Source organism: Vigna radiata, unplaced genomic scaffold (genome assembly GCF_000741045.1).
Source record: "Vigna radiata var. radiata cultivar VC1973A unplaced genomic scaffold, Vradiata_ver6 scaffold_195, whole genome shotgun sequence".
Taxonomy (NCBI): Eukaryota; Viridiplantae; Streptophyta; class Magnoliopsida; order Fabales; family Fabaceae; genus Vigna; species Vigna radiata.
Window position 1 is genome coordinate 247,921 of NW_014542195.1, and position 25,470 is coordinate 273,390.

Consider the following 25,470-nt stretch of genomic DNA (forward strand, 5'->3'; position numbering starts at 1 on the left):
TTTTTTTGTCTTTTTTTTTTTTTCATCTTGTCTCTTTTCTTTTCTCTCTTTTCAGAACACAACTCTAAGAGACAAGATACACAACATATTCTCAAAAACAAAAACAAGAAGAGGAACCAACTAGCCAATTCATCTGAATCCCCAAGGAGACCACACTTATTCCCAAAACACTTCCAAAGCTCCAAAATTCCTTAAGATTAAGGTAATCATGGTTTTTCACTTAGGGCTAGTGTATAAGCTTCAAAACAAAGAAATGGGGAAAGTAAAGGCTCAAAGGGGCTGCCAAAGGATCAAACCAGGATAGGCTCATCTGGCTAGAGAGGCTCAACAACAAAACTGCCTTTATCACTTCCAAACATGCATATCAATCAAGAATTATCAACAAGAGTCAAGCCAAGGCATATGTGCAAGCAATCAAGAGACATATCACACACAAGAAAGAATATCAAGTGGCTCAAATTCTCACACAGGGTACTTTTGTCACAATCAATCACCCTCTCAAACATCATAATCATCTTTCCAAGCAAAGAAAAGCAATGATTTCAAGCCAATGAGAGTATCAATGGAGTGAGAGACACATCTACAACCTAAACAAGGTCCAGAAATCAAGAGAAACATGCAAAACTGTACACAAGACACAACAAAAACGACCTAGAAAACAAAAAAAAAAATTAACGCAGAAAACATAAACTAACAAAGAAAAATCAGAGTCTCCCCCAATAGACCACACTTAAACTACACAGTGTCCTCAATGTGTCACAAAAATAAGATCAGCAATCAAAACAGGCTACAGATCAAGGACAAGTGCAATAGAAGTTAGGAAAGGAGGAGAAGGGAAAGAAGAAAACTCCCCTGATCATGGTGGCAGTTGCCAATTTTGGACTTTCAGGGAGAGGTCTTCCACCACTGGATTCAACAAGGAAGTCTTGAGGAAGAACTGCTTCATCCTCCATATTTGATCAAGCAGGGAGATGTCCTCCATAGCTGGATCTAAGAAGCAGTGATTGTTGATGAGCAGGTTCAGCTGGTGCCAATTGGTGTTGAAGCTTTTGTGAATGTTAGCACCCCTGTTCTCCACTGTGGGTGTGTGTTGATCAAATGCATGTGTACCTCCTGCAACATGGTTAGTGCAATGTGGTGCTGCAGAATTAACATGCAGGTGTATAACACCCAATCCCAGTGTAACATGCTGAACATCAGATAAATTCTCAGAACAAGAATCACTTTCAAATGTAGAAACAATATCAACCACAGACTCAGATTCATGTTCAGTGCATGGAGAACAAAAATTCAGATCAGATGGCAAAAAGTGGTTCTCATCATGCAAAGAGGGAGAATGTAAATCATGCTCATCAATAATACAATCATCAACATACCCATCATCAGCATAATCATCAACAACAGAATCAATCAAAGGTATGTTTACCTCCGCTTCCCTAAAGATTGGTAGAGAGGTGGAAGGTGAAGCTGGTCTACCTATCTCAAAAGTGTTGCTCATATCTGCCTGGTCTTCTAATTCTTCATCAGTCTCCTCAGATCCAAGAGTGGGGGCATAGGAGTGTGGGAAAGTAGGTGGCACAGTAGTAAGCTTATGACTCTGCTCCTCATCTCCTATATAGTTGTCACTAACATCATCTGGAAGCTGAACAATTTGAAATGGTGATCCCTCTGAAGCTTGAGACTGTTCCTCAATATGTTGCGCGCCCATCTGCCCCCACAACTCAAACAATGTAGGCTCAGAAGACGTAGAATGTTTAACAGGCGCCTCTTGTTGTTGTTGTTGCCTCTGATTTTTCTCTTGTAGCTACCTATTGTTAAAGATGTTTGGAGCATAAGCGTGAGGCACATCAAGAACAACAAAGTGGTGCAAAGAAGGACAAACATCCGTATAGTGGTCAGTGGAAAGACATATAGCACACAACCGCGCAACAGATGCAGATGGAGGTGCTGGTTTCTGGTTGGATGTCAGTTGTGTCACCAAACTCAAAAGAGAATCAAGCTTGCTTTCCAAATTTCTATCAGCAGTTGATGAAGACTAGGCAGGCTCATTAAACTACAGTTGATGTGGTTCCTGGACAGGTGGAGAAGGCATACAAGGAGTCTGGAATGATGGTTCTTGATATTGATGCTGTGAAGTACCATACCATCCCAACTTAGGATCAGTCCACCCAGGATCGTCGCTGTAACCATACCGCACAGGGGAGAATTTGTCAAGAAACTGATGCTCAAGATCTTCCCAACTGGTGACGGATCCTGGAATAATACAACAACACCAATCCCTTGCCGCTCCATGTAATGAGTACTCAAATGCCCTTAAGAACATGTCCTCATCCGGGACATATGGAGGTTTCATTGAAGAGCATATGGTGTAGAACTCCTCCAAATGTCTATATGGGCATTCACCTACAAAACCATGAAAACTAGGCAGCAAATCTATCAGTCCAGTGTTGAAAACACAACAAATATCCTCCTCATCAAGTGGAAATGACTCCCTAGGAGAACTCTCATGAGATGGAGGAGGAACCGTTCTGTTCTCAACATAGAAATCAGCAGAGTATATATGAGAACCATACTCAAAGTCAGATGCAGAAGGAGAATCATAATCATAGACACAGGCAGAAGAAGCAGTGTTCACACAGCCAAAATAGGTAGACATGGGAAAGAAGGGGGAAAAAAATGCAATGAAAATATGCAACTAAAGCTACCTAAATGCAACAACACATGACGTCACACAAATAGAACATCACACTCACAACACAAGACAAAACAACACACACTAACACAACAAAAGACCCAAAATCGAACCGTTGGTCCCCGGCAACGGCGCCAAAATTTGATGGACTGTCGTGGCCCATACAAATTTTATTGCATATTAGGAATGCAGTATAGTGCTAGGAAGTGACTCCTAGGTCGTCTCTCAAGGACCAATTTTGCGGTTCGAGTTTCGAGTCTAACACAAAGTGGGGGGGGGGGTTGAAAGTTTGTTTGGTGTGCAGAAAAATTAAAATTAAAACGCAGATGGAATTTAAATTAAAACGAAAATGTAAAAATGTAATTAAAATTAATTAAAACGAAACTAAATGCAACAACCATTTCACCATGCATGAAAATGAAATTAAAACAGTAAAAACGAAACTGCTACAATAAATACGAAAATTCACGCTGGAATTGGACAACTCTGACCTTTGCTCAATGTTTTACCCATAACTTTTTCTACAGAGCTCTAAATGAGATGAGGTTTTTTTCCTGGAAAGTAGACTCAATTATCTTTCTTGTGACATATAAAACATAGCATTTGGACCTCTGGTGTGGTTGTAGTTAGTTTTTTAAAATCGAGTCCAGAGAGTGAAAATGNTAAACCCAATAATAGAGCAAACAAATATCTAAGCACAATTAAAGCCATTAAAATGCAATGCTANATAAAAAAGATGAGGAAGAACTCAACCTATAATGTGAAATAAATTAAAGCAAAAGAAAAACAAAAATTCTTACCACCTCACGTGACCAATGCAACTCTCCTAAAGAAAATAGATTGCCTTTTTTTTTTACTTCTAAAAATCACTTGGCCGTGACTTCCCAGCAGCCTTGACAACTCCATCGTGTGCTATCTAAAACTAACAACAAATCCTTCTTTCTCCAATTGAAAAATCAACGCTTTATCTTCATCTATTCTAAGAAAATGAAATGCATTCCAGGATATCCCATTCGGACGCAACCCATGTGCCTCTTTCAATTTGAAACGTTGAGCAACTTCTCCAAAATGAAATGCTTATATAAATAAAGGAAAGTGANGAGAGTGTTGGAATAATAAAAATAATGAAAAAGAATATGTGCCTAGCCATAAACTCAAAAGGAATTGGATGCAGCCACCGTTCTTCTTCAACAAATGCTTCAACCGAGACCAGCTTAAAAGAAAAGAAATTGGACACCACCTCCTGACCAAGTCTGCACCGTTTTGATTCAGCAAAGAAAACATAAAATACTAATTTGTTCAGCAAAGAAAACATAAAATACTAATATCACCACACTACTTCATTGAAGGATAAGAAAAGGAAAAATGATGGTGGACTAATAAAAAAAAGAAACGGAACAGCTGGATGTGGCAGCTCTTCCATCAACCCTTATCCAAATACATAGACATGTTTTTCTCCCCCAGAAAAAAAATTAACGTTCTCCTCCTTAAAAAATGGCAACAGCTCCTTCAAATTGCCGAGAGTGTATCCCCCCAAAAATGTGTGACGGCTGATAGGTTTAGATCCCTAGGACCATGTGTCCTAAAATGAGGTGGGGTCCACCCTAAAAGTAAACCCTAGGTGGTGCCATGTGTCCTACAAAATTGGGTCCAACAACATTTTTCCAAAATTTGCCCAAGATGCAAAGAGTTTGTCTAGAAAATTTAAGCAATTAAAATTACAATACAACTAAAATTTAAAATGTCTAATTGAGAGTCTTGAATTTATTTGGTGTCCTCCAAATTTCCCAAATTGTGTTTCCAAAATTTTCCCTGAAAATAATAATGCAAATAATTAGCTCAGAAAATTCAAATTAATTAAAATTAGAATTTCCGGTCAAATTAAGCATAATTTAGAAAAACGGGAAAATACCGGACAATTAAGCACAATTCCCTGATTAATTCTAGCACAATAAACTAAGTGAAATCAATAAAATGTCCACTCATCACCATTTTCCATCAGGAATGTAATGAAGCAAGAAATAAAAGGATGGAGATGCATTTCTTATATGCTCAATTAAGAATTTGTCTTTTTGTGATATGTGTTTTGTTAATTTTCTTTTTATCTTACTAATTTGTTTTGTTATTTTTATGACTGGGTTTGGACTAGAGCTTGGACTCATCTCTGGGGGTTGTAAAGGACGAACTACAAAATAAAAACCAGGAGGTATTTGTAGATCATTTATCCTTACGAACTCATTCATATTATTTTATTATTATTAATTCTTATTATTCCTTTTCTTCCTAGTCTATTATTATTCTACTCTTTTCCCCACCCCAGGAAAGTCCAATATTCAAAACACTTGGTTCTGATACTAGTAATAATAGGATCGACTTTTAGAATATATAATATTAAAATAATAGAAATTAGGAGATAAGAAAACATAAAAAATAAAAGGAAAATAGGAACATAAATTAATACATTAAAAAAACAGGAGATATATCTGTGGATCATTTATCCTTACAAACTTATTCATATTATTTTATTATCATTAATTCTTATTATTTCTTTTCTTCCAAGTCTATTACTATTCTACTATTTTCCCCCAAAAAAAAACCCAGTATTCAGAACACTTGACTCTGATACTAGTAATAACAGGATCGACTTTTAAAATATATAATATTAAAATAATATAAATTAGAAGATAAGAATAATAGAAATTAGGAGATATGAAAACATCAAAAATAAAAGAAAAATAGGAACATAAATATAATACATCGAAAATCCAGACTTACAGTTTTGACCAAAACATTAAAAATTAGAATACAAATCTCGTAAACATTTCTTCAGAAAACACTAGAAACTTACACACTATTATTTCCACACTCAAGCTTCTTCCTAGATCGGCTATACCGACTCTTACTTATAGAAACAGTACAACATACTAGACATTACATAATTTACAATAATACCTTTTCAGAAATTTACATTTTTATCCTTCTCATTCTTATCCTTCTGATGCCATAGTTAGATTTGTGCAATTATAGGATTCTTGTCTCTTTTTTTTTTTTCAATCATTTCATTATTTCCATTTTCTTTTTAAATTCTCATGATAGAAAATCTGCAACATTATCTTGATTTATCCTCTTTTCTTCGTCTTTATCCTTTCATTCTTATTTTATATATATATATATATATATATATATATATATAGTAATATTTTTTATTTTAATGGTCCTTATTTTTTTTTCAATGTAGTTTTTAAGAACGTAATTTATGTTAATTTAGTTTTTTTATTAACTTCGTTTAAATCGTTAATGGCGAGATGTCCAAATGTGCATTATCATTGTGAAATATCATTTATTGACTGATGTGGAGTCTTTTGTCATTGTTAGTTATTTTTATTATTTTTGAAATTGTATTTTTGTTATTAGGGTTATTATTTTGGGGAATAAATTAAAAGTAAGTATTTGTGAAGTTTTTATCACGGTTTGGGAGGGAAATTTGTGAGATTGGGAAGAACAGGTTTGGGAGGGAACACTAGTGACATGTTGTTCGAATTAGAAGCATTCATCTTTGGGAAATCAGGTTTGCGTTCGTAACCCTTGCTTTGTAGCATTAGTATCTAGAATTTTTGTTCAACACTGTAAAACTTGGAAAATATTTCATTTACACTAGTGCAGTAAGGGGAAAAGACACCGGTTGTTTTTGCTTATAGGCATCGGTTCTGCAACCGAGGCATATACGGGCGAGGTAAAAAGGGGTAGGCTTTATACCTCGGTCACGAATCAGTTTAAAACGAGAAAGGATTATTCCTCGGTTCTTAGATAATTGAGGCAGTAACGTGTTTTTTTTCAGACTTTAGTTCATACTGAATCGATGCAGTATGCATGAAGATAATCGAGAAGGTTTTGAAATCTCGGTTGCATCATCCAGACTTTCATCGTTATCATCATTTTCATAATTTTCTTTTGACTCCTTAGGGTTTTCGTCTTCAAGCTTCTTTTCCATGATTCTATCTAAGTCATCATTTTCCTATTAATCTGTAATAAAATAACAGAAATGACAAAACAAAACTGAGATAAAAAAAAATAAAAATCTGGGTTGAGTGAGTTAACAATTGCATAATATTTCAACCTAAGAAGCACAATCACATATATTAAAAAATAAAGTGAACTAAAGCAAATTGCGTCCACCTTCATGTGACCTTTCCTTCATCAAACTTTTTCCAGCAAAGGCACCCTCCAAACAGGCTTTGCAGAAGTTGTGACCAGTAATGGGGTATTGCATCACCTTGCGGCATATTTCGACAAGCCTAGGCTCGCAAGAGCCTCTGCCACCAAAGTCGATGCGCCTCCATGCAGCACCTTAAAGGGCTTCACCATGTGAAAAATTAGACCATAAAGTTCCCATCTTTACTAAACACAAATCAAAAACTAGAACAAAGAGCAGCCAAAATGAAACCAGAACAAAGAGAAAGCTTTTGGAATGTCGGGGTAGGAATGCGGATCTGAGTCGCTTGGTGGAGTAGTTACGACAGGCGCAGCATTTCACCCAGACAAGGGAGAAGGAGAAGAAATGGAGGCGTGACAACGAGTAGTGGCAGGCACGAGCACTGGCAAGAAGGAGGAAGGCGAGACCACTGGCAGCACAACACAGGGGGCGGCGTGACGATCCAAGAAGTGGCAGTAGTGAACCCGCAGAAGAAGAAGCTACACAGAGGAAGAAGAAGTTGTGGGCGACACGAATGAGACATGTGTAGGTTAAGCTGAGAAAATAAAGTTGAGCTAGTACATTGGTTATAGACTAACCCGAGGTAATATCTTAATATGGCACCGGTTAAAAGCAGAACTCGATGCCTTAGGTCTGGTGTAGCAAGCAAAGTGCAGGCAACGTAGCAGGTGTAGCAGGTGGAGCAGAGGTATAGGCATCGGTTGCCCAGCTACCCGATGCAATAAGCCAACGTATAGGGACCGGTAGCCCAGCAAACCAAGGCACTAGGCCTTGTGCATGTTTATAGGCATTGGTTGCCTAGCAACCCGAGGCAATAAGGCCTTTTCAAAAAGTTGTCAGACTTTTCTGTCTGATCAGTAGTGCCCTGTGCAGAGGTATAGGCCTCGGGTCTTGTGTTAATCGAGGCAATACCTTCATTCCGCAATGGGTCCATGTGTAACCGATGTATATAGCTCTATACGCTTCGGTTTTTGCATAACCGAAGCGTATATGGCGCGTCAGAAACCACTTTTTCTACTAGTGTTTTGAGTGTTAGATTTTGGAAATGTTACAAATTTTGTAACATTTGTGTAAACTATTTAGGGCATTGTTGTGTAACGTATTATAATTGGTTTTATGAAGGTCATTGTCGATTTTTTGACTTTGCTTTTGGTTTCCCATACCTATTAGCACTTACTTTTAGCGTTTATATAGTGGTCCCATACCTGACAAATGGAGTTATTTCGAAGTTGTAGATGTTGCTAAGGAATTGGGGTATATTAAAGTGACTGACATATTTTATTGCGTTGAAAATATTCTGCATAAATTAGTTGATGACAGAGGTGCAAAAAACATGGTAAACGTTGCCAAGTATTTTGGGGAAGTTCACTTATTTGTGGTTCACGGTGTGGATGATGAGCCAGAGTTGGTTGAAAATGAAGTAAGTGAACAAGAACAAGAACAAGTTCTTTTGCTCTGTCATGGAAGTTTGGACAGTGGAGAAGATATCCATGTAGGTTGGGATAGGGACGAAATGGAGGTGCATGGATTGAATGATGACGTGCAGGGGGAGGAGGAGGAAGAATTAGAGGTGGAGGATGAACAGTAGGTGCAGGGGTTGGAATAAATAGAGGCGGAGGACATGGATGAACAACACGTGCATGTGGAGGAAGAAGTACACGTTGAAGATTTTACTTCAAGTGTGTCTGATGATGCAGGGGAGGTGCATGGTCATGAAGAACAAGGGCATGAAGCACAACGGGATTTTCATGAAGGAGAAGGGGATGAAAGACTAGTGGATGTTGATGTAAATGTTGATGAAGTACTTTTGGACAATTTAGAAGGGGTTGTATCAGTGGAAGTTAATGAAAATGAAGAAAGTGGAAGTGAGGATTCAAATGATATTGCACATAGCCAGAAAAACCCATATGATAGAGGGTTGTTTAATGATGAGTGGGAGTCAGAGTTTTCGGCCACTCCAGACGAAAGTGGAAGTGAGGATACTGGTCATGAAAGGCAAAGTTGTGGTCCATTTGGTACATTTATGCAAAAGAGTATGCCTAAATACAAGTGGGAAGTGGGAATAAAGTTTAGGAATAAAAATGAGTTTATGGATGCTGTTAGAAGTTATGCAGTCCACGGTGGGAGGAATTTGAAGTTTATTAAGAATGATAACAGAAGGGTACGAGTGAGATGTTTGGGTGTCCAAAAAAGTTGTCCATGAATGGCTTATTGTGGCTATATGGAAGGATGTAGGATATGGCAATTGAGAAAAATATTGGATAATCATACTTGCAATAGGCAATTCAACATTAAAATGATGAATGCTAAGTGGTTGAGTGAGACATTAAATAATTCACTACATGAAAATCCAAATTTGAAGATAAATGAAATACGCTCAAAAGCTTTGAGGAAATGGAATACCAATGTCACATTTTCTAAAGCTCGTAGGGCAAAGATAATAACATCTTCCAAAGTTGAAGGTAGTTTTAAAAATCAGTTCAAAAGAATATATGACTATGCACATGAATTATTGAAATGTAACTCTGGATCAAAAGTAAAATTTAAAGTGGATAGTGACAGTGGTGAGTCAATTTTCAGAGGTTCTACGTTTGTTTGAAAGCTTGCAAGGTTAGCTTCGTCTCATGTAGGCCATTTATTGGTTTAGATTGATGTTTTTTGAAAGGACGGTACAAGGGTCAGTTATTCACAGTTATTGGGAGAGATCCTAATGACCAGATGGTACCCTGGCATATGCAATTGTGGAAGTAGAGAACAAAGTGTTGGAAAACAGGTAGGCTTCTTTTCTACACCAAGAGGAGGGGTGAATTGGTGTTTTATCAAAAATAAAATCTTTTCGCAATCTTTATATCAAAGTATGAAACTTTTCAAACTTTCTTGAAATGCAAGCAATGAAAATTTGTAAGCAGCGGAAAAACGTAGTTGACTGCGTTAAATGTAAAGTCGACTACAAAGTAAAAGTGTAGGGATAGAGAAAAGTAAACCCTATTTTTATACTGGTTCGGCCAACAATGCCTAAATCTAGTATCCTTCCAACCAGAAAGCAAATGCACTATAATGGTTGCGGTTTTTACAACAAGGAATTTATAGTAGACCTCCACGTCAAAAATATAAATCTCCTCTCTAACCCAAAACCAAACTATAGGAAATAACAACAGCAAGAAATGCAGCAAGAATCCCCTCTTCTGCAATCTGCTAACCACTCAAAACAATCCTTAGAACGAACTATCCCCCTATATCACAATAGGTCCAAAACTAGCAGTCTTTACGGATGCCAAGCCAGAAAATCAATTCAGCAGTCATCAAGGATGTCAAGCCTCAACGTGATCAAACACAGAACACCTTCTTGTGCAGATGTTGATCAATCAATGTGTGCGCACAAAATCTCCCTTAAGAATCTCTTTCAAGAAAGATCACCATTGTCTTCTTGCAGAATTCTTAGAGCTCAGAGAATTCAAACTGAAACAGAAATAAAATTGTTAGATCATCAAAAGTTTCTGAATAAATCGTGTTCAGCCTATTTATAGATTTCTGTTAATTAGACACATTATCGGTCGAATATGCTACTAATACAGTTGACTGAATTACGACAGTTATAACAGAACCGTAAACCAGGTGATAACGGTTGAGAAACAGTTATTTTCATGTGTCATTTTAGACCAAATTACACCCTTTAAGACTCAGAATGAGCTTAGAATCAAGTAAAACCCAATAAATGAGTCAGTCGAGAGTCAAAAGCTGTTTTTAGCGATATTATGCTTGTTTTGCATTGTTTTGAAGCTATTTTGATGAAAGTGAAGATGGAGACTGAAGATAAAGGTCTTAGACTCAAGACAAAAGAAGAAAATTGAAGAAAAGAAGAGTCTAGGAACCACCCGGCGACAAAATTGCACCGCTGGGCGGTCCAGAGCGAGGAGGAGGCACCTGGCGTGGACGCTAGGTGGATTTGCGATTAGAGGCAAACCGTCGGGCAGTGGTTCAAGCTTCAACTTCTAAAAGAAAACAAAAAAAAATGGCGGCTCACTTCCTTCACCCCATGTCCAGCCACCTTTCAGCACTCCAGAATATTCAAGTATATGAGTGACGGCTGGACCATTTCTAATGGTCGTGTGACTCAAAAATAGTTGTGGGGTCCATCTAAAAAAAAAAAGAGAAACCCTAAGTCATGTGTCCTCTACTATTTGGGTCCATCATATTTTTGCCAACAATGGCCCATTGTGCATAAGTTCAATTAAAAATATTCTATACTACTAAGTTACAATATAATTAAATTTAAAATGTCCAAGTGGAGAGTCTCTAATGTCCAAAGTTGTATCTCCAAAATTTTCCCTGAAATTAATAATGCAAATAATTAGCTCAGAAAATTCAAATTAATTAAAATTAGAATTTCCGATCAAATTAAGCATAATTAGTAAAAACGGGAAAATACCAGACAATTAAGCATAATTCCCTGATTAATTCTAGCACAATAAACTAAGTGAAATCAATAAAATATCGACTCATCAGTCATCTCTTGTTTTCGATTGGATGCATATTGTTTTCTAAAAAGAGTTTTTATCGTGGCAAAGCAGTCTACCGTGTTTGAAGGAAAGGGTATGGTACCATTCCAGTGCTTCATCCCTTAACGACAAGGAGAAAGCCTTGCATATGACTGGATCACTATCTGTGTAGAATGTCATCGCATTGGTGAAGATCCTGAGATGGTTATCAAGGTCCTTCGAGCCATCGTATCTCTCTAATGTCGGAGGAGGTTTCTCCGGCATAGGAGTTTGCATGATGGCCACTGTAAACGGAAGTAGACTAATAGGCCGAATGGTTTGAAGGGGTATTGGTGTGGGTCCCTTTCTTCCCCGACTGTCAGGCTTAGTATGGGCAGATCGTTCCCCATTACAGCTACCCTCATTATCCCCATGTCTGTTTGTGGCAGATAGTTTGGGTGGGGGTCGTTGTGCCCTTAACGTCGCAATTTCTTTCGCTTGCTTCCGCTGTAACTCGTGTTGTTCCTATATGATTTGTGTTTGTGCTTTGACTTGGGCTTGTAACTCTTTGATTAGATCTCTGGTGTTCTGTTCTTCCATGTTTCTTGCGGTCACCATTGAGTGTCTTCAAGTCTCAAACTCCACGGTGAGCGCAACCATGGGGTTTTATATAGATTTGAAATTCACATTAGTGTGTTGAGTTAATAAGAAATTGGGGGTGGTTATGGATTAAATCCAATTTAAATCTAAATTATATCTTTTAAGCAACTAATTTGAAATTTTGTAAATCCAAATATAAATAATTGGATTGAAATTATATTTAAATCCGTATTTTCAAAGAAAATAATTTAGATGTTTATAAATAAGTCTAGTATCAATTTTAATATTGATAATTTTTTTAAAATCTTCCAAATTTTATAAATATGCAATTAATTAATAATTTTTTTTTTAAAAAGTAAGTTTTTCATATTTAGCATATGTTTTCTGTAGACTTCTACATAATGTTTGATACACGTCTTTCTTGACCCTGGGTGGACAAGAACAAAATGGTATATTATTTAAAAGATTAATATTAAAACATGAAGACCAATTATTATTATTATAATATATAAATATAAATATATAAATATAAATATATAAATATAAATATATATATATATATATATATATATATATATATATATATATATATACTAAATAATTTAATAAGTTTTGCCCCTAACATCTTTTGTGTATGTGCCTTCTAGGGAAAGAAACATTATACACTTATTAAGATTAAGAAAAGGAAAACTCAAAAACTCCCGCATTAACTCAGAAATATATGATTATGCTAGCTTATATGCAAACTTTTACTTTATAATTTCACCTTTAAAAGGATCACATTAAAATAATTTTTATATTCGTAATTAATATATATTTAAATAAATTATATTTTTTTATCTGATTGTATCTATTATTACACCACTTAGTTCATTTCCAATCCATATTTATTATCCTCAATTTTCAATTATTTTTTATACAAAATTAAATTTGAAAAGATATACCTAATCTTAAAATCAACGTCAAGTCAAATCATTAAAATCAAAACTATAAAAATATATGGATTTCGACTTTTCCAATTATTTGAATTAGAATCTATAAATATTTAGTTTCAATCCAATTTATTTCTGAACACATTTTATGAATTTTTTGCCTACAGAGTAGCTGAAGGGCAAGAAGGCAACAATAGAAAACACTCCTGTGCACAAAATTTAGAAAAACCGATAAAATCAAAAGAGAAAATTTTCATAATGGCAGGCATTCAGTATTTAGTTACAAGGACACCTTGAATGATTTTATAATATAGAAAAACTTGTCATTGACATTGCATTGATCTTGTTTTGGGCATACACCACTTAGTTCATTTCCAAGAGACAGAACACTCTTGAACCTCTTTACATAGGGAAGGAGTCACAAAAAGAAAAAAAAAAAGTTAAAGAGAGCTACAAGAAAAAAAAATAATAAAGCAAGGATAAATAGTAATGTCTGTTCCAAAACGGCAATAACTTCATTTACCACCTTCACTTTCTTTCAAAAGATCTGCAAGTTCAGATGATAGTCAATTCAAAATCATCCACAACGAATTATACTACTTTATGGTCAACACTAGGGTTAAAAAAGTTCAAAACCAAGTTATTGCTTTCTGTTGAGTGTTTGGGCTTTCAGCAAAACTAAAACGGAGGAGAATAATGTCTGGAAAAAGACTGATTAAATCAAATGTTGTGAACTAGAAATAATGTCAATAGAGATGTACAAGTGTGACCTGCGTCCATCACAGACAAAAAAAAGTGAATTTGAAAAGTCAGACCGTTGGATTCTGGAATTATCTACCTTAAAGGAAGGAGAATCAATGTCTTGGGGGATGTAGTGATGAACTTGCCTAACTAATATCTTCCTGAATGATTGCAAGAGAAGTTGTCAAAAGAGAAAAAAACAAATAACCATAAGAGAAGTTCGATTCTTTCCTTTTTCTTCTTCAAGCTATATGTATTGAGGGGAGGTTAGTGATTTTAAGAAAATATAAGGAGAATCGTTAGTGACATTTAAACAAATATCAAGGAGGTTAATATGATCAGTCCAAGGGATTATGAGCAGAAAACTACACTTCGTAAACAGCATATATGCATTAGCAATTTTAGAAGTATCACAAAATAAATTGCACCTTTGAAGGATAAGCACCAAAGGAGCATAGGCAAATTTGCATGACATTGCATTAGACAGTAAACACAAAAACACAAAATGCTTCATTCTATCATCCCCATCCAAGCCTGGATGAGAATGAATGTTCCTGCCATACCAAATTGCAAACCCAAAATTTAACAGCTATGGTTTTGCCAAACTGAACATATTCTCCATCAGGGTTAACAAAAGTTGCTACATGTTGCTAGAATCAAAAGAGGCTATGCAGAAAGTTTTCACAACACTTACCAAAAAAAGCCTATGCCACAGATACCAAAATTACAATAATCCACAAAATGTATGATACATAGAGTACCAAAAGGACCAATACCTAACACAATGAATCCTAATCGTTGGATGATTGTAGGGCTTGAGATACCAACTTAATCTGCTCCCCAATCAGTAGAGAGCGATTACCAAGAAGTTCCATCTCAGAATATTGCAACACTTTCCACCTTCTCTCTAATTCCTTCCTCTTGGATTCTCCAATCAAAGTAAGTCCTCTCTTCATCTCATCCTCATCCAGCTCTTTAAAACAAGAAATATTGTTGTAAAGCAAATTAACGTCACCACTTTCAGGCACTGATGGCTGCGACAGTACTTTAGCCTTGGCTTCAGATTCCTTTTGAGCCTTGGTAACGTACTTCGCAAGAGGCTTGGGCTTTTCCACCAATCCGTTGGGCCATTCACCCCAAATCTTCTTAGAGAATTCAAACAAGGCCCGGTCGTGAGGCCTCAACAACCGAGGCTCAATCCCTTTCTTCTTTTTCGCCTCATGAGTCTCGAACTTCTTCTTCATCCGTCGAATCTTATCCTTCAGCTGAAGGCTGGAGACCTCCACGTGGAGTGATTTCTTAATGAAGTTGTGGAAAGCGTCAACATACCTATAAGGCTCTTGTCCGGTTTTTGAGATGAACTCGAGTATGCCCTTTAGAATGCCAAGCTCGTCTTCTTCGCTCCAGATCCTCTGGAACAACACTTTCGCTTGTCCGTCGGACTTCTTCCCGTCCTCCTTCGTTTCGTCGTTAGCAACAGAAGTTTCGTCGTTAGCAACAGAAGTTTCGTCGTTAGCAACAGAAGTTACGTCGTTAGCAACAGAAGTTTCGTCGTTAGCAACAGAAGTTACGTCGTTAGCAACAGAAGTTTCGTCGTTAACAACAGAAGTTTCGTCGTTAGCAACAGAAGGAAAAGGAGCCTCATCTGGATTTTTTTTCGTGCGTTTCGGCTCAGTTGAGTGGGCTGGGCGCTTGGATCCCAGCTTCACCGGCGTGGAGGAACGCTGGGCCTGAACCTTGGGCTGGGGTAGGTCCGTGGGCTTAGCTTTGGATTTGACTCGAGCTGGTTCGGTGCCCGTGTCGGATTCGGATTCAGAGGAGGACTTGGGGTGAGGCTTTGAGGGATGGTTTGCAGATGCAGGGAGAATGGAACGTTGCTTCTCGTCTTCCTCATCTGAAGAATCGTCTTCCTCTTCAGAAGAAGAAACCTGTGCTGCTGCTGCTGCATGCTGTTGAGAAGAATGCGGTTGGTCATCATCTTCCTCATATTCAGAGGAGGAAGCAGGGAGAATGGAACGTTGCTTCTCGTCTCCTTCATCTGAAGAATCGTCTTCCTTTTCAGAGGAAGAAACCTGTACTGCTGCTGCTGCTGCTGCATGCTGTTGAGAAGAATGCGGTTGGTCATCATCTTCCTCAGATTCAGAGGAGGAAGCAGGGAGCATGGAACGTTGCTTCTCGTCTTCTTCATCTGAAGAATCGTCTTCCTCTTCAGAGGAAGAAACCTGCGCTGCTGCTGCTGCTGCATGCTGTTGAGAAGAATGCGGTTGGTCATCATCTTCCTCAGATTCAGAGGAGGAAGCAGGGAGAATGGAACGTTGCTTCTCGTCTTCTTCATCTGAAGAATCGTCTTTCTTTTCAGAGGAAGAAACCTGCGCTGCTGCTGCATGCTGTTGAGAAGAATGCGATCGGTCATCATCTTCCTCGGATTCGTAAGAGGAAGCAGTTGAAAGATCTTCCACCGATTCAGGGCGCTGCTTCCGCTTCTTTGTCATGGTCGAAAATTTGGGAATTTAGGGTTAGCGGGGAGCGACAGTGAGAGAGAACTAAACGAAGGAAAGTGAACAGGTTTTTATACAGGGAACAAGAGAACCAACTCAAAACATATAATATAATTAGTCCTTTTTATAAATAATAAAAATAAGATTAAACATTATTACTTCTTTACCTGAAAATTTTTAGTTATTACTTCGTCGTTTCTCTTTGTTTTTGTTGTTTTATATCATTATTACATGTTCTATTTTTTGTTTTTGTTTGCATTTTTATTCTACTTATTTTGCTTTCATTATTTATTTTACCGCTTGTGTGATTTTTTAGAATTTTGTTTTATGATTTTACATTGCTTACGTCTTTTAAATGTTTGCCTATTTCTACGAGCTTATGAGCATTTTTAGTTGAAACAGTATATGTGTAGAAGTTTATTTTAGAACTAAATTAAATTAAATAAGAATAAATTGTTTTATATTAATTTAATTGAACTAATTTTAATATCTTTTCACACAATAATCTTCATCTATACGCATTTAATATTACTATATCAAGCATAGTCCACAAAGGGTGATACATAAAAATATTCCAACCCTTCCCATTCTAACACTAGTAAAAAATTGGGATTATACACCGCACATTATGCCACGGTTCACCAGAAACCGCAGCATAATGTTGCGCGGTGGCAGTTTTGTAAATAAATCGAACTTATATGTCGCGGTTCTCCCTTAACCGCAGCATGTACCTCAGTCAACCATCACCTTTGGCGCCACGTCAGGAAAAAAAATTAATAACAGGGTTATATGCCGCGGTTCTCTGAGCAACCGCGGCATATTACCCCATCTGAATAAATTTGAAATAAATTTGAAATATTTAAGGGTATATGTCGCGGTTGCCTGCTAAACCGCGGCATATAGTTTCAAAAATAGTTTCAAAAATGCCGTGCAAACCCTATTCTTCACCTCTGTTAGGTTTCCCACATCTCTCGTCCAATTTCTTACCATTTTGGTCGTTTAAACCATTGAATATCTCTCTCCCTACCGTTAAATGCCTTCCTCCACTGATTTCACCGATTAATTATTCTTTCTTCATTTTCCACCGATTGGAACTTCCTTCATCGATTATTTCCCTTTTTCATCTTCCATGGCCATCTTCATGAAGCTCTGTCGTCACGGATGGTGGCCTGTCTACTGTCATCGCCAAGCCCAACGGCTACGGCGACGAGTTCTTCTCCTTCTCTCTCGTCACCGCCAAAGGATGGCAAATTTGGGGTTCGCGTTTTGACTTTCTAGCGGTGGTGCAGCATCGAAGTTTCTCGTAGGCGAATGTCGTTTAGGGGCTTTAGGGTTTGAGAGCTTGAGGTCGTTTTGGGGGCTTGAGGGCTTGAGGGCCAATGTCGGAGTTTCTTTGGGGGTTTGTCGTTTTGGGGCTTGAGGTCTTGGTGGAAAAGGTTGGAGAGGGTGTTGCGGACGCAGACGTCGCAGGACTTGCGCTGGGGTTCGAAGGAGGTAGAGAAAGGTTCATTTATAGAGGCGGAAAAGGACTTTGTCTGGCGTAGCTCCAGGAGGGCGGGTGGGCGAAAGAGGGCTTTAAGGGTGGCGGCGGTGATGGATGGAGGTTTGTGGGCAGTGGCGGGGCTGTTGTTGGGGTTGAGGAGGGCGAGACATTCGCAGAGGCATGAGGGACAGAAGCCGGTGAAGGCTTCGTCAGGGTGGCGGAGGTAGGAGGTGGAGGTGGAGGTGAATCTTCGTCAGTGTTGAGGGTGATGAAATCAAACACGACCATGCAAAGGTATCCAGCAATTTTCCCGTGTGCAATTTGCATGAGTCAAACATCAATATCTGTGGGTGTGAGCACTCATGTGAATGGAGTAACGATCCTTGATTTTTAATTATTATTGCAGGTTGATAATGACCCTGGGTTTCACTCCCAACCTGACAAGTCCAAAACTGTGATTGAGAATGATGCAGTGTTTTCTAGTCCAGCTTTGGAATCAAAAACTAAAATCCTTGGCAGTAGTAGTTCACTGCAGTAGAATGCAAACATGGAGCATAAGTTAGATCATTNGGGTCATGGAAGTAATCAAGTTAGTGACTNTAATTGTGGTCAAACTCAAGATGCAGATGTGAACTCTAAAAGTTGTTATTGTGCTCAGGAGAATTCATTTGTTCTATTTTCTGCTGCTCTTGAATGTTGCTTTTGTGCTTAAAGAGATTTCATCTGTTCTTTTTTCTGCTGCTAGTTATTTAAGTCTTGACTGCAATTGGGAACTTCTGCATATGTTCAATTGCCCTGGGTAAATTAAAAGTTTTAATTTTTTTTTAAAAAAACAGACCTTTGGCCGCGGTTAGTGCTAGAACCGCGGCATATTCCTAAGTCTTTTACCGCGGTTCTAACCGCGGCGTATACTGGAACAATTTTTTTTTTTTTAAAAAAAAGGGTTTAGGCAGCGGTTCCTTGTACAACCGCGGTATATTTCCCAACCTTTTTACCGCGGTTATAACCGCGGCCTAAAGTCTCTGACTTACTACTACGGCTGAATATGCCGCGGTTCGTAAACCGCGACGTATAGTGAAAAATAACCGCGGTAAAATCCCTTCGCTGCACTAGTGTAAGGGCTCACTTGCAAGTGAGCACCCAACAATGTTATTGTTAAGATGTCGGCAAGTGTACCAAATCGTATAAAGTAATATAAAATGGTAAGACCAAGTATCGTATCCCAGAAGACTCATAGCACTAAACAATTGTGTAATTACTCAACTAATTAAGACTGAAACATTTTGTTGGTTTTTAAATGCAAATGTGTTAAGACTCCGGCAAGTGTACCGAATCGTATCAAGTAATAATAAGTGGTAAGACCAAGTATCGTTTTCCTAGAGACTCATAGGCCTAGACTTTTATGTAATTTGTTGATTATTTAAGACTTGAATAATGAAAATTAGGTTTTTAATATGCAAAACAGAAAATAAACATGCAAAGGTTTTGATCAATTGAACAAAAGATAACGCAGTTGAATAATGTATGAATGAATTATGTTGTTGGGGTTTATGATTTCATCCTATCCACTCTCATATATCTAAGAATTCTACCTCTTCATTAATGTCAATGCCACTTTCTAATTTACCCTAATCCCAATGTCTTGGTGAAAAGAGCCTACTCCTAATTTACCCTGAGGATGATTGATGATGAAATTAGTTCAAGGATAAAAGGAGTTGACATTGTAATTGATGACTTCTTATGGAACATGGCTACAAATCTACCTTCAGAAAGAGAATAGTCACATTTATCCTACGCTCAAACCAATATCTCATTCAACAAGAGGAATGTATATAAGAACTGGTTGAGATTTCCTGGAAGATATTCCACTAAAAGTTTCTATGCTCATGAAGGTCTAAGAAAAGAAGAAAAACTTTTGGCTATTTTTACACCAAGATGGGGGTGAATTGGTGATGTTTCAAAAACAATATCTTTTCGCAATCTTTTATCAAAAGTACAAAGCTTTTTAAACTTTCTTGAAATGCAAGTAATGAAAATTTATATGCAGCGGAAAAACGTAGTCAATTGCGTAAAATGTAAAGTCGACTCAATTTAAAGAGTGCAAGGATAGAGAAAATCAAACACTGGTTTTTATATTGGTTCAGCCAACAATGCCTACATCCAGTGTCCTTCTAACTCAGGAAGAAAATGCGTTATAATGGTTGCGGTTTTTACAACAAGGAATTTATAGAAGCCTCACGCAAAAATATAAATCTCCTCTCTAACCCAAAACCAAAATATAACTGCACAACAAAACCAGAATTGCAGCAAGAATCCCCTCTTCTGCAATCTGAACCCACATCAAACAATCCTCAACGTGTAACCAACACTCTTCACAGGATGCCAAGCCTATCACAGCAGACTTCACAGGTTGCCAAGCCTTCAATCAACATAGCAGTCTTCACAGGATGCCAAGCCTTCAAAGATCAATCAAGAAGCACCTTCCTCGTGCAGATAATGATCAAGCAATCAACGCAATTGCCTTCTCCCTTTGAATCTCTCTCAAGGAAGATCACCACCATCTTCTTGGAGAATTCTTGGAATTGTTAAAACATAGAATTCAATCTGAAACAAGAAATGAAAATGTTAGTTTCACAAAAGTCTCTGAACAACTCGTGTTCAGCCAATTTATAGTTTTCTGTTAAACAGATTGTTTCTCAGTCCAATAGCCTACTAATCCAGTCGACTGTACTAAAACAGTTATAACAGACAGTCAACACATAGGCTCTCAGTCAACGAAAAACAACACACATTTATTACAGTTGACCAAGTCATCAATGCTTAACTAACTTTTAAAAATAATAGAATTCCAAAACAAATAAATAATACAGTCGAATGTACACATAATCAAGTCGACTGACATATGAAAAAACACTTTGAAATTCTTTTCAATCCAAAACGACACAAAGCACTAATGTTCAAAATCTGTACAAAGGTTTTAGAATAGTCGAATCCATTACATGTGTATTCGACTGTACTAGAACTTTGTCACACAATTATAAGTTCATAAAGGTGCTTGTGATCTTTCACTTCCAGAAATGTGAAATAAAATGTTTTCAATCATACAATCAATCATAGGAACATACAACACATTACATTAAAACATGTTCAACAGATATGAAAATTTATTCAGAATAAGAACATGTAAAACAACAACATGTGTACTGTTATTAAGCATTGTGTTATCATCATCAAAAACCAGATTGATATAGAGTTTGTGTTGTCAACAATCTCAACATATTCAACCGTTATCACAATCCTAAACTTGAAACTTTGCTTGTCCTCAAGTAAAATGTAACTTAGTCTAAACAGAATAGTCATACTACAATGATCAAGTAAATAAAAAAACATTTTCTTCTAAGACAAGTAAATCACACATGTATGCTCATCATAGAAAGATTAGTCAAGAAATAATGATGACTTAGCCAATCAAGCTTCAATTATGGTGCTCACATAACAACGATTACACAACAAATGCAAAAACCTGATGAGTGATCAACAACCAGCAGAATGTTATCTTATAATGCATGGAACCATTCCTCACCAAAGAAAGTGTTTCACTCAAACTCAAAGGTGTATAGTGAGATGTCGATGTCTCTTTCACTCTATTATCACAATGTCACATAAATCAACTTTCCCTTTTATTTGAACACATCAAGACATATTCACAAGCAAGTTATCATCACAAGGACTTTCCAAGGCTTGTAATGTGGCTGGGCTAAGAAGAAAATTGGTTTTTGTAGACAACAATCCTTGAGTTAAGAGAGTGAACAATTTCCTTCACAATTCAACATTAAACTCTCTTTCTCCTTTGTACTTGAGAAACCACTTCTCAACTTAATCCCAACATCTATTCTTCTGAGTACATCTTTCTCTCTTATTCTTTCTTCTATTGCTTTACTTGCTCTTTTTTCTTCTTCTTTTTCTTTTTATTTTCCAATTTTTTTAGAATACGTAATATCATTCAATTTCCCAACAACCCTAAACTTGAACATTTCTCCTATACCATATATATATATATATATATACTCAACTCAACTCAAGGCGAGGATTTCAAAGGGTTTTTCTCTTTTTTATTTTTCATATTCAGACTCAAGGTTCAAAGGATAAAACAAATTTTCTCTTTTTTGGATTAAAGGAGAAGAACAAATGGCCTTGATCATTTGAAACATGCAAGCAAATAGTTCAATCAGACAAACTTAGGCAAAATCAACTACGATTCCAAGGTAATAGCATTCAATAACAATAAAACTCTGGAGCTCAACCTCTCACAGGTTAACTCAAGTTCCACAATTTAATATACATCCTGCCAAGCATATCAATCACAGTTGAAATCATGCATCTGTCTTAAATGACTATGAGCAACCACCATCTATGCTTAATAGCTAAACCAATCATTAACTTAACATGCATCTCAAAACAATAAAGCAAACATAAAACAATATTACTCATCACAATCAACAGTGTATCACATGGCACCAACCCATTGGAGCACTATTCATTAAACCAATTACATAGCTTTAAACTCAAATGAAAAAAAAATAAATAAACAAAGTTCAAACAAAGCATAAAAATAAAGAAAAACAAATCCTGATCTCGTAGCATAGCATGCATCGGTAGATATTGTCAATAACATCCATTAGTAGATGTCTAGTAGCATAGCATCCATCAGTAGATGTTGTCAATAACATCCATCAAAAGATTCTATTATTCACCGTTCTCTTCCATAGCCGCATCCATCAGTAGATGTTGTCATCTTAGTCCTCCTGACAACCATTAGTAGATGCCCTCTGATGAGTCAATATTTTCTTGACTTCACTTAGTTTATTGTGCTAGAATTAATCATAAAATTGTTCTTAAATGTCTCGTTTTTTCCGTTTTTGCTAATTGTGCTTAATTTGACCGAAAAATCTAATTTTAATTACATTGAATTATCTAAGCTAATTATTTGCATTATTAATTGCAGCGAAAATTTTAAAGATACATTTTGGGACATTAAGAAGAATACCAAATAATTGAAGACTCTCCCCTAAAGACATTTTAGAATTAATCAAATTGGAATTTAGTGGTTTAGAATTTGTAGACAATTTTTATAATTTGGATAATTTTTTGTAAAGTAGACTAAGCTCAAAAGTAGGAATGGGTAACTTTGACACCCTGTTTTTCTTTTTTTTGTGTGGACCCCACCATTAGAAAAGAAACACACGGCTTAGGAGAATGTTTCCAGCCGCCACTCTTCTCTTAGCATTTTTGCTTGGAAAGTTTGTGAGAGCTCGGGGGATTAACGTTGTTTTTCCATGGGTTGAGTGAAGGAAGCACATTTTCCTTTTCCTTTTCATTTTGTGCAAAAGTTAAAGCATTTTCTTTTGAGTTTATCGTTGTGTTCACACTGGTTACATTGATGAATGAAAAGGAACAACATTTTCTTTTCCTTTTTAATTTTGTGCACGGCTGGAATGTTTTCCCTTGAGTTTCTCATTGAAAAGGGTTTAGCAAAGTAATATCTTGAAGAGAGAGCTTCCAACACGTTACAGCATTGGAAGAATTTTTTTTTTCTTGCTTTATGGCTGCCGCCGCTGTTCACTTAGGATTTTAGCAATTACAATTGCTTCGTGCAGCACGTCCAGTATTTGAAGAATGAGGAGTGAGGAGTGGTCACATCACATCTAGTTTTTGAAGAGCACATTTCACTTTTATTTGGCAAAAGGTGGATTGATATTGTTGGAGATGCGGCGCTGGATGGAGTGTCACGGCTGGAACAAAGAGCTTTCTTTGAAGAAAGAAGTAGCAAATTGATTAGGTAAGAGTTGGTGGGAAGTCACGTCCAGCATGATGAAATTCCTTTCGTTCTTTGAGAAGAGCACGTTTATTGATGGAGAAGAGCTTATTTCCATTTTATTTCAAGCATAAGTAGACTAGAAGTACATAGATGAATTATCCTTGGAGAAAAGGAGGTTAGAACGAAGGACACGTGATTGTGCTTGGTGATGGAGACTCTTAGAAGCACATTAAATTCCTTTGGAGCAAGTGTATATTCACGTTGGAGAATTGACGTCACGGTTAGAGAGTTGCATTTTAGAAGCATTTGTGATTTTGCTCTTGGGAAGTGTATTTGACTTTGGGCTTTAGGAGAAGAGATGAATATATTTTCTTTAATTTTAAAAGCACATGAGTCACATAAAATGGCAGCAAAAGTTTATGTTTTTTTTATTTATTTTGTCTTAAAATATTTTATGTTGAATTGGTTTTTATCTTCTTTTATTGAGGGTTGTATTTTCATAGTTTTAACTGTGTTTAAATATTTAATTTTTGCATTGTTTAGTTTACTTTCTCATATTTCTGTGTTGTTAATTATGTTCGGTTTATTGTTTTTGTTCATTATGCTATTTATTTTGTTTGACTTTTTTATCTTTCTGCATTTCCAATTTCCTTATTTGCTTTTGAAACAGTTTGGTCTCAATGTAGAAACGTTCGGTCTCAATGTAGAACCGTTCGGTCATTTGTAGGACAGTTTGATCTTCTTACATGTTTATTTATTTAAATATTTTCAATTATATTTGGTCATATTTAATCTCCAGTTTTAATTTAATTTAATTCTCTTTGCAAAACCTTTCACAAAATGTAAGACCCGATAAAATAAAAATAATTTTTATTTTTATTTTTAATATTTTATAATAAATATTAATTTATGATATTTTATTGGATGATAATAGTCTTTAAGAGAGTATAAAATTTAATTAATAATTGTTTTGATTCTAAAATTTTGAAAATATCCAATTATATAGAAATATTTGTATTATAATTTCATTGAATTTAAATGGATTTAGTGGTAATTGATTTTATGGGATGTGTGTGGTGACTAGCTTTTGGCGTGAATATGTTTGCTGCAGAAAAGATATATTCTCTATTATATACAGGTGGTAGGACTCATGGCATTTTTTTCAGTAATATGAAGGGTGGTTATTCACGTTGCAGGGAGGGAATGGAAAGGCACAGGTTTTTGCTTTGTATGGGAAGAAGGGGTTTGGATTGGGTATTAAAATAGGAATTTAAAATGTAAAAAGAATGGGAAGTGGCGGTTGGATTGTAGTTAAAGTTATACGAGAAAGAATGTAAATTGGGTAAATGTAGTTGCAGAGGATGTTTAACAATAGTATGTTAGTAAAAAAATAAATAAATAAATCAATAAATAAATAAAAGAAAAGTGAGTGATTTTAGTAGGTTTTACGTGAACATAAATGCTTGGTGTGGTACCTATGATATTTGGTTGTTAGTAACAGAATGTTAATATTTAAATGTGTAAGGTCGGTTTCTTTGAATAATATGTGTGAGGGTAGTATTTATTTATTACGTTGGGAAAGAAAAGGGGTTGAGTAATAGAAGTAGAACCTGCGGGTTAATGAAGGAAATAAAACTATGTTTTGATTGATATAAAGTGTTGTGTTGGGTTGCACTTAGGAAAAAGTAAATTAATAAATAGTATATTATACTATATTATAAGTTACATCAAATAGTTTTATGATCCTTATATCTTATATATTATGTAATAACATATATCTTTTATACAAATTATTATATAACGAATGATTATCCTTATAGAAATTTAACATTGGTTAAATTATATTTAATATCATGATATACAAGTATTTAAACTATTAAGTTTGGTATGGGATTAAACTTTTAACTAGTATACATGTTGTTTTAGTCGGTATATATAAGTTAAAAGATGGTATGAATAATTTATATAATTTAATATGAGAAATTGAGGGATTATTATGTATGTAAAATAAATTA

The 25,470-nt window shown here is 36.2% G+C and overlaps 1 protein-coding gene across 2 annotated transcripts; it reads right to left on the reverse strand.

Annotated features, from left to right (window-relative positions):
• Positions 1-14,044: 14,044 nt before the first annotated feature.
• On the reverse strand, positions 14,045-16,232 carry LOC106779331 (probable transcription factor At1g11510). 2 transcript variants are annotated; one of them, XM_014667425.2, is made up of 2 exons: positions 15,203-16,232; positions 14,045-15,160 (listed from the first exon to the last, which is right to left on the reverse strand). In XM_014667425.2, exons 1-2 carry the CDS (start codon positions 16,146-16,148, stop codon positions 14,448-14,450), a joined length of 1,659 nt encoding a protein of 552 aa, XP_014522911.1. In that variant the 5' UTR covers positions 16,149-16,232; the 3' UTR covers positions 14,045-14,447. The 2 variants fall into 2 exon arrangements, with proteins under 2 accessions (XP_014522911.1, XP_014522910.1); XM_014667424.2 differs by having other exon boundaries at positions 14,045-16,232.
• Positions 16,233-25,470: the final 9,238 nt, after the last annotated feature.

Bases quoted from the DNA above. Each gene is read 5' to 3' on its own strand.
- LOC106779331 (XM_014667424.2), bottom strand. From the start codon at position 16,148: ATGACAAAGAAGCGGAAGCAGCGCCCTGAATCGGTGGAAGATCTTTCA.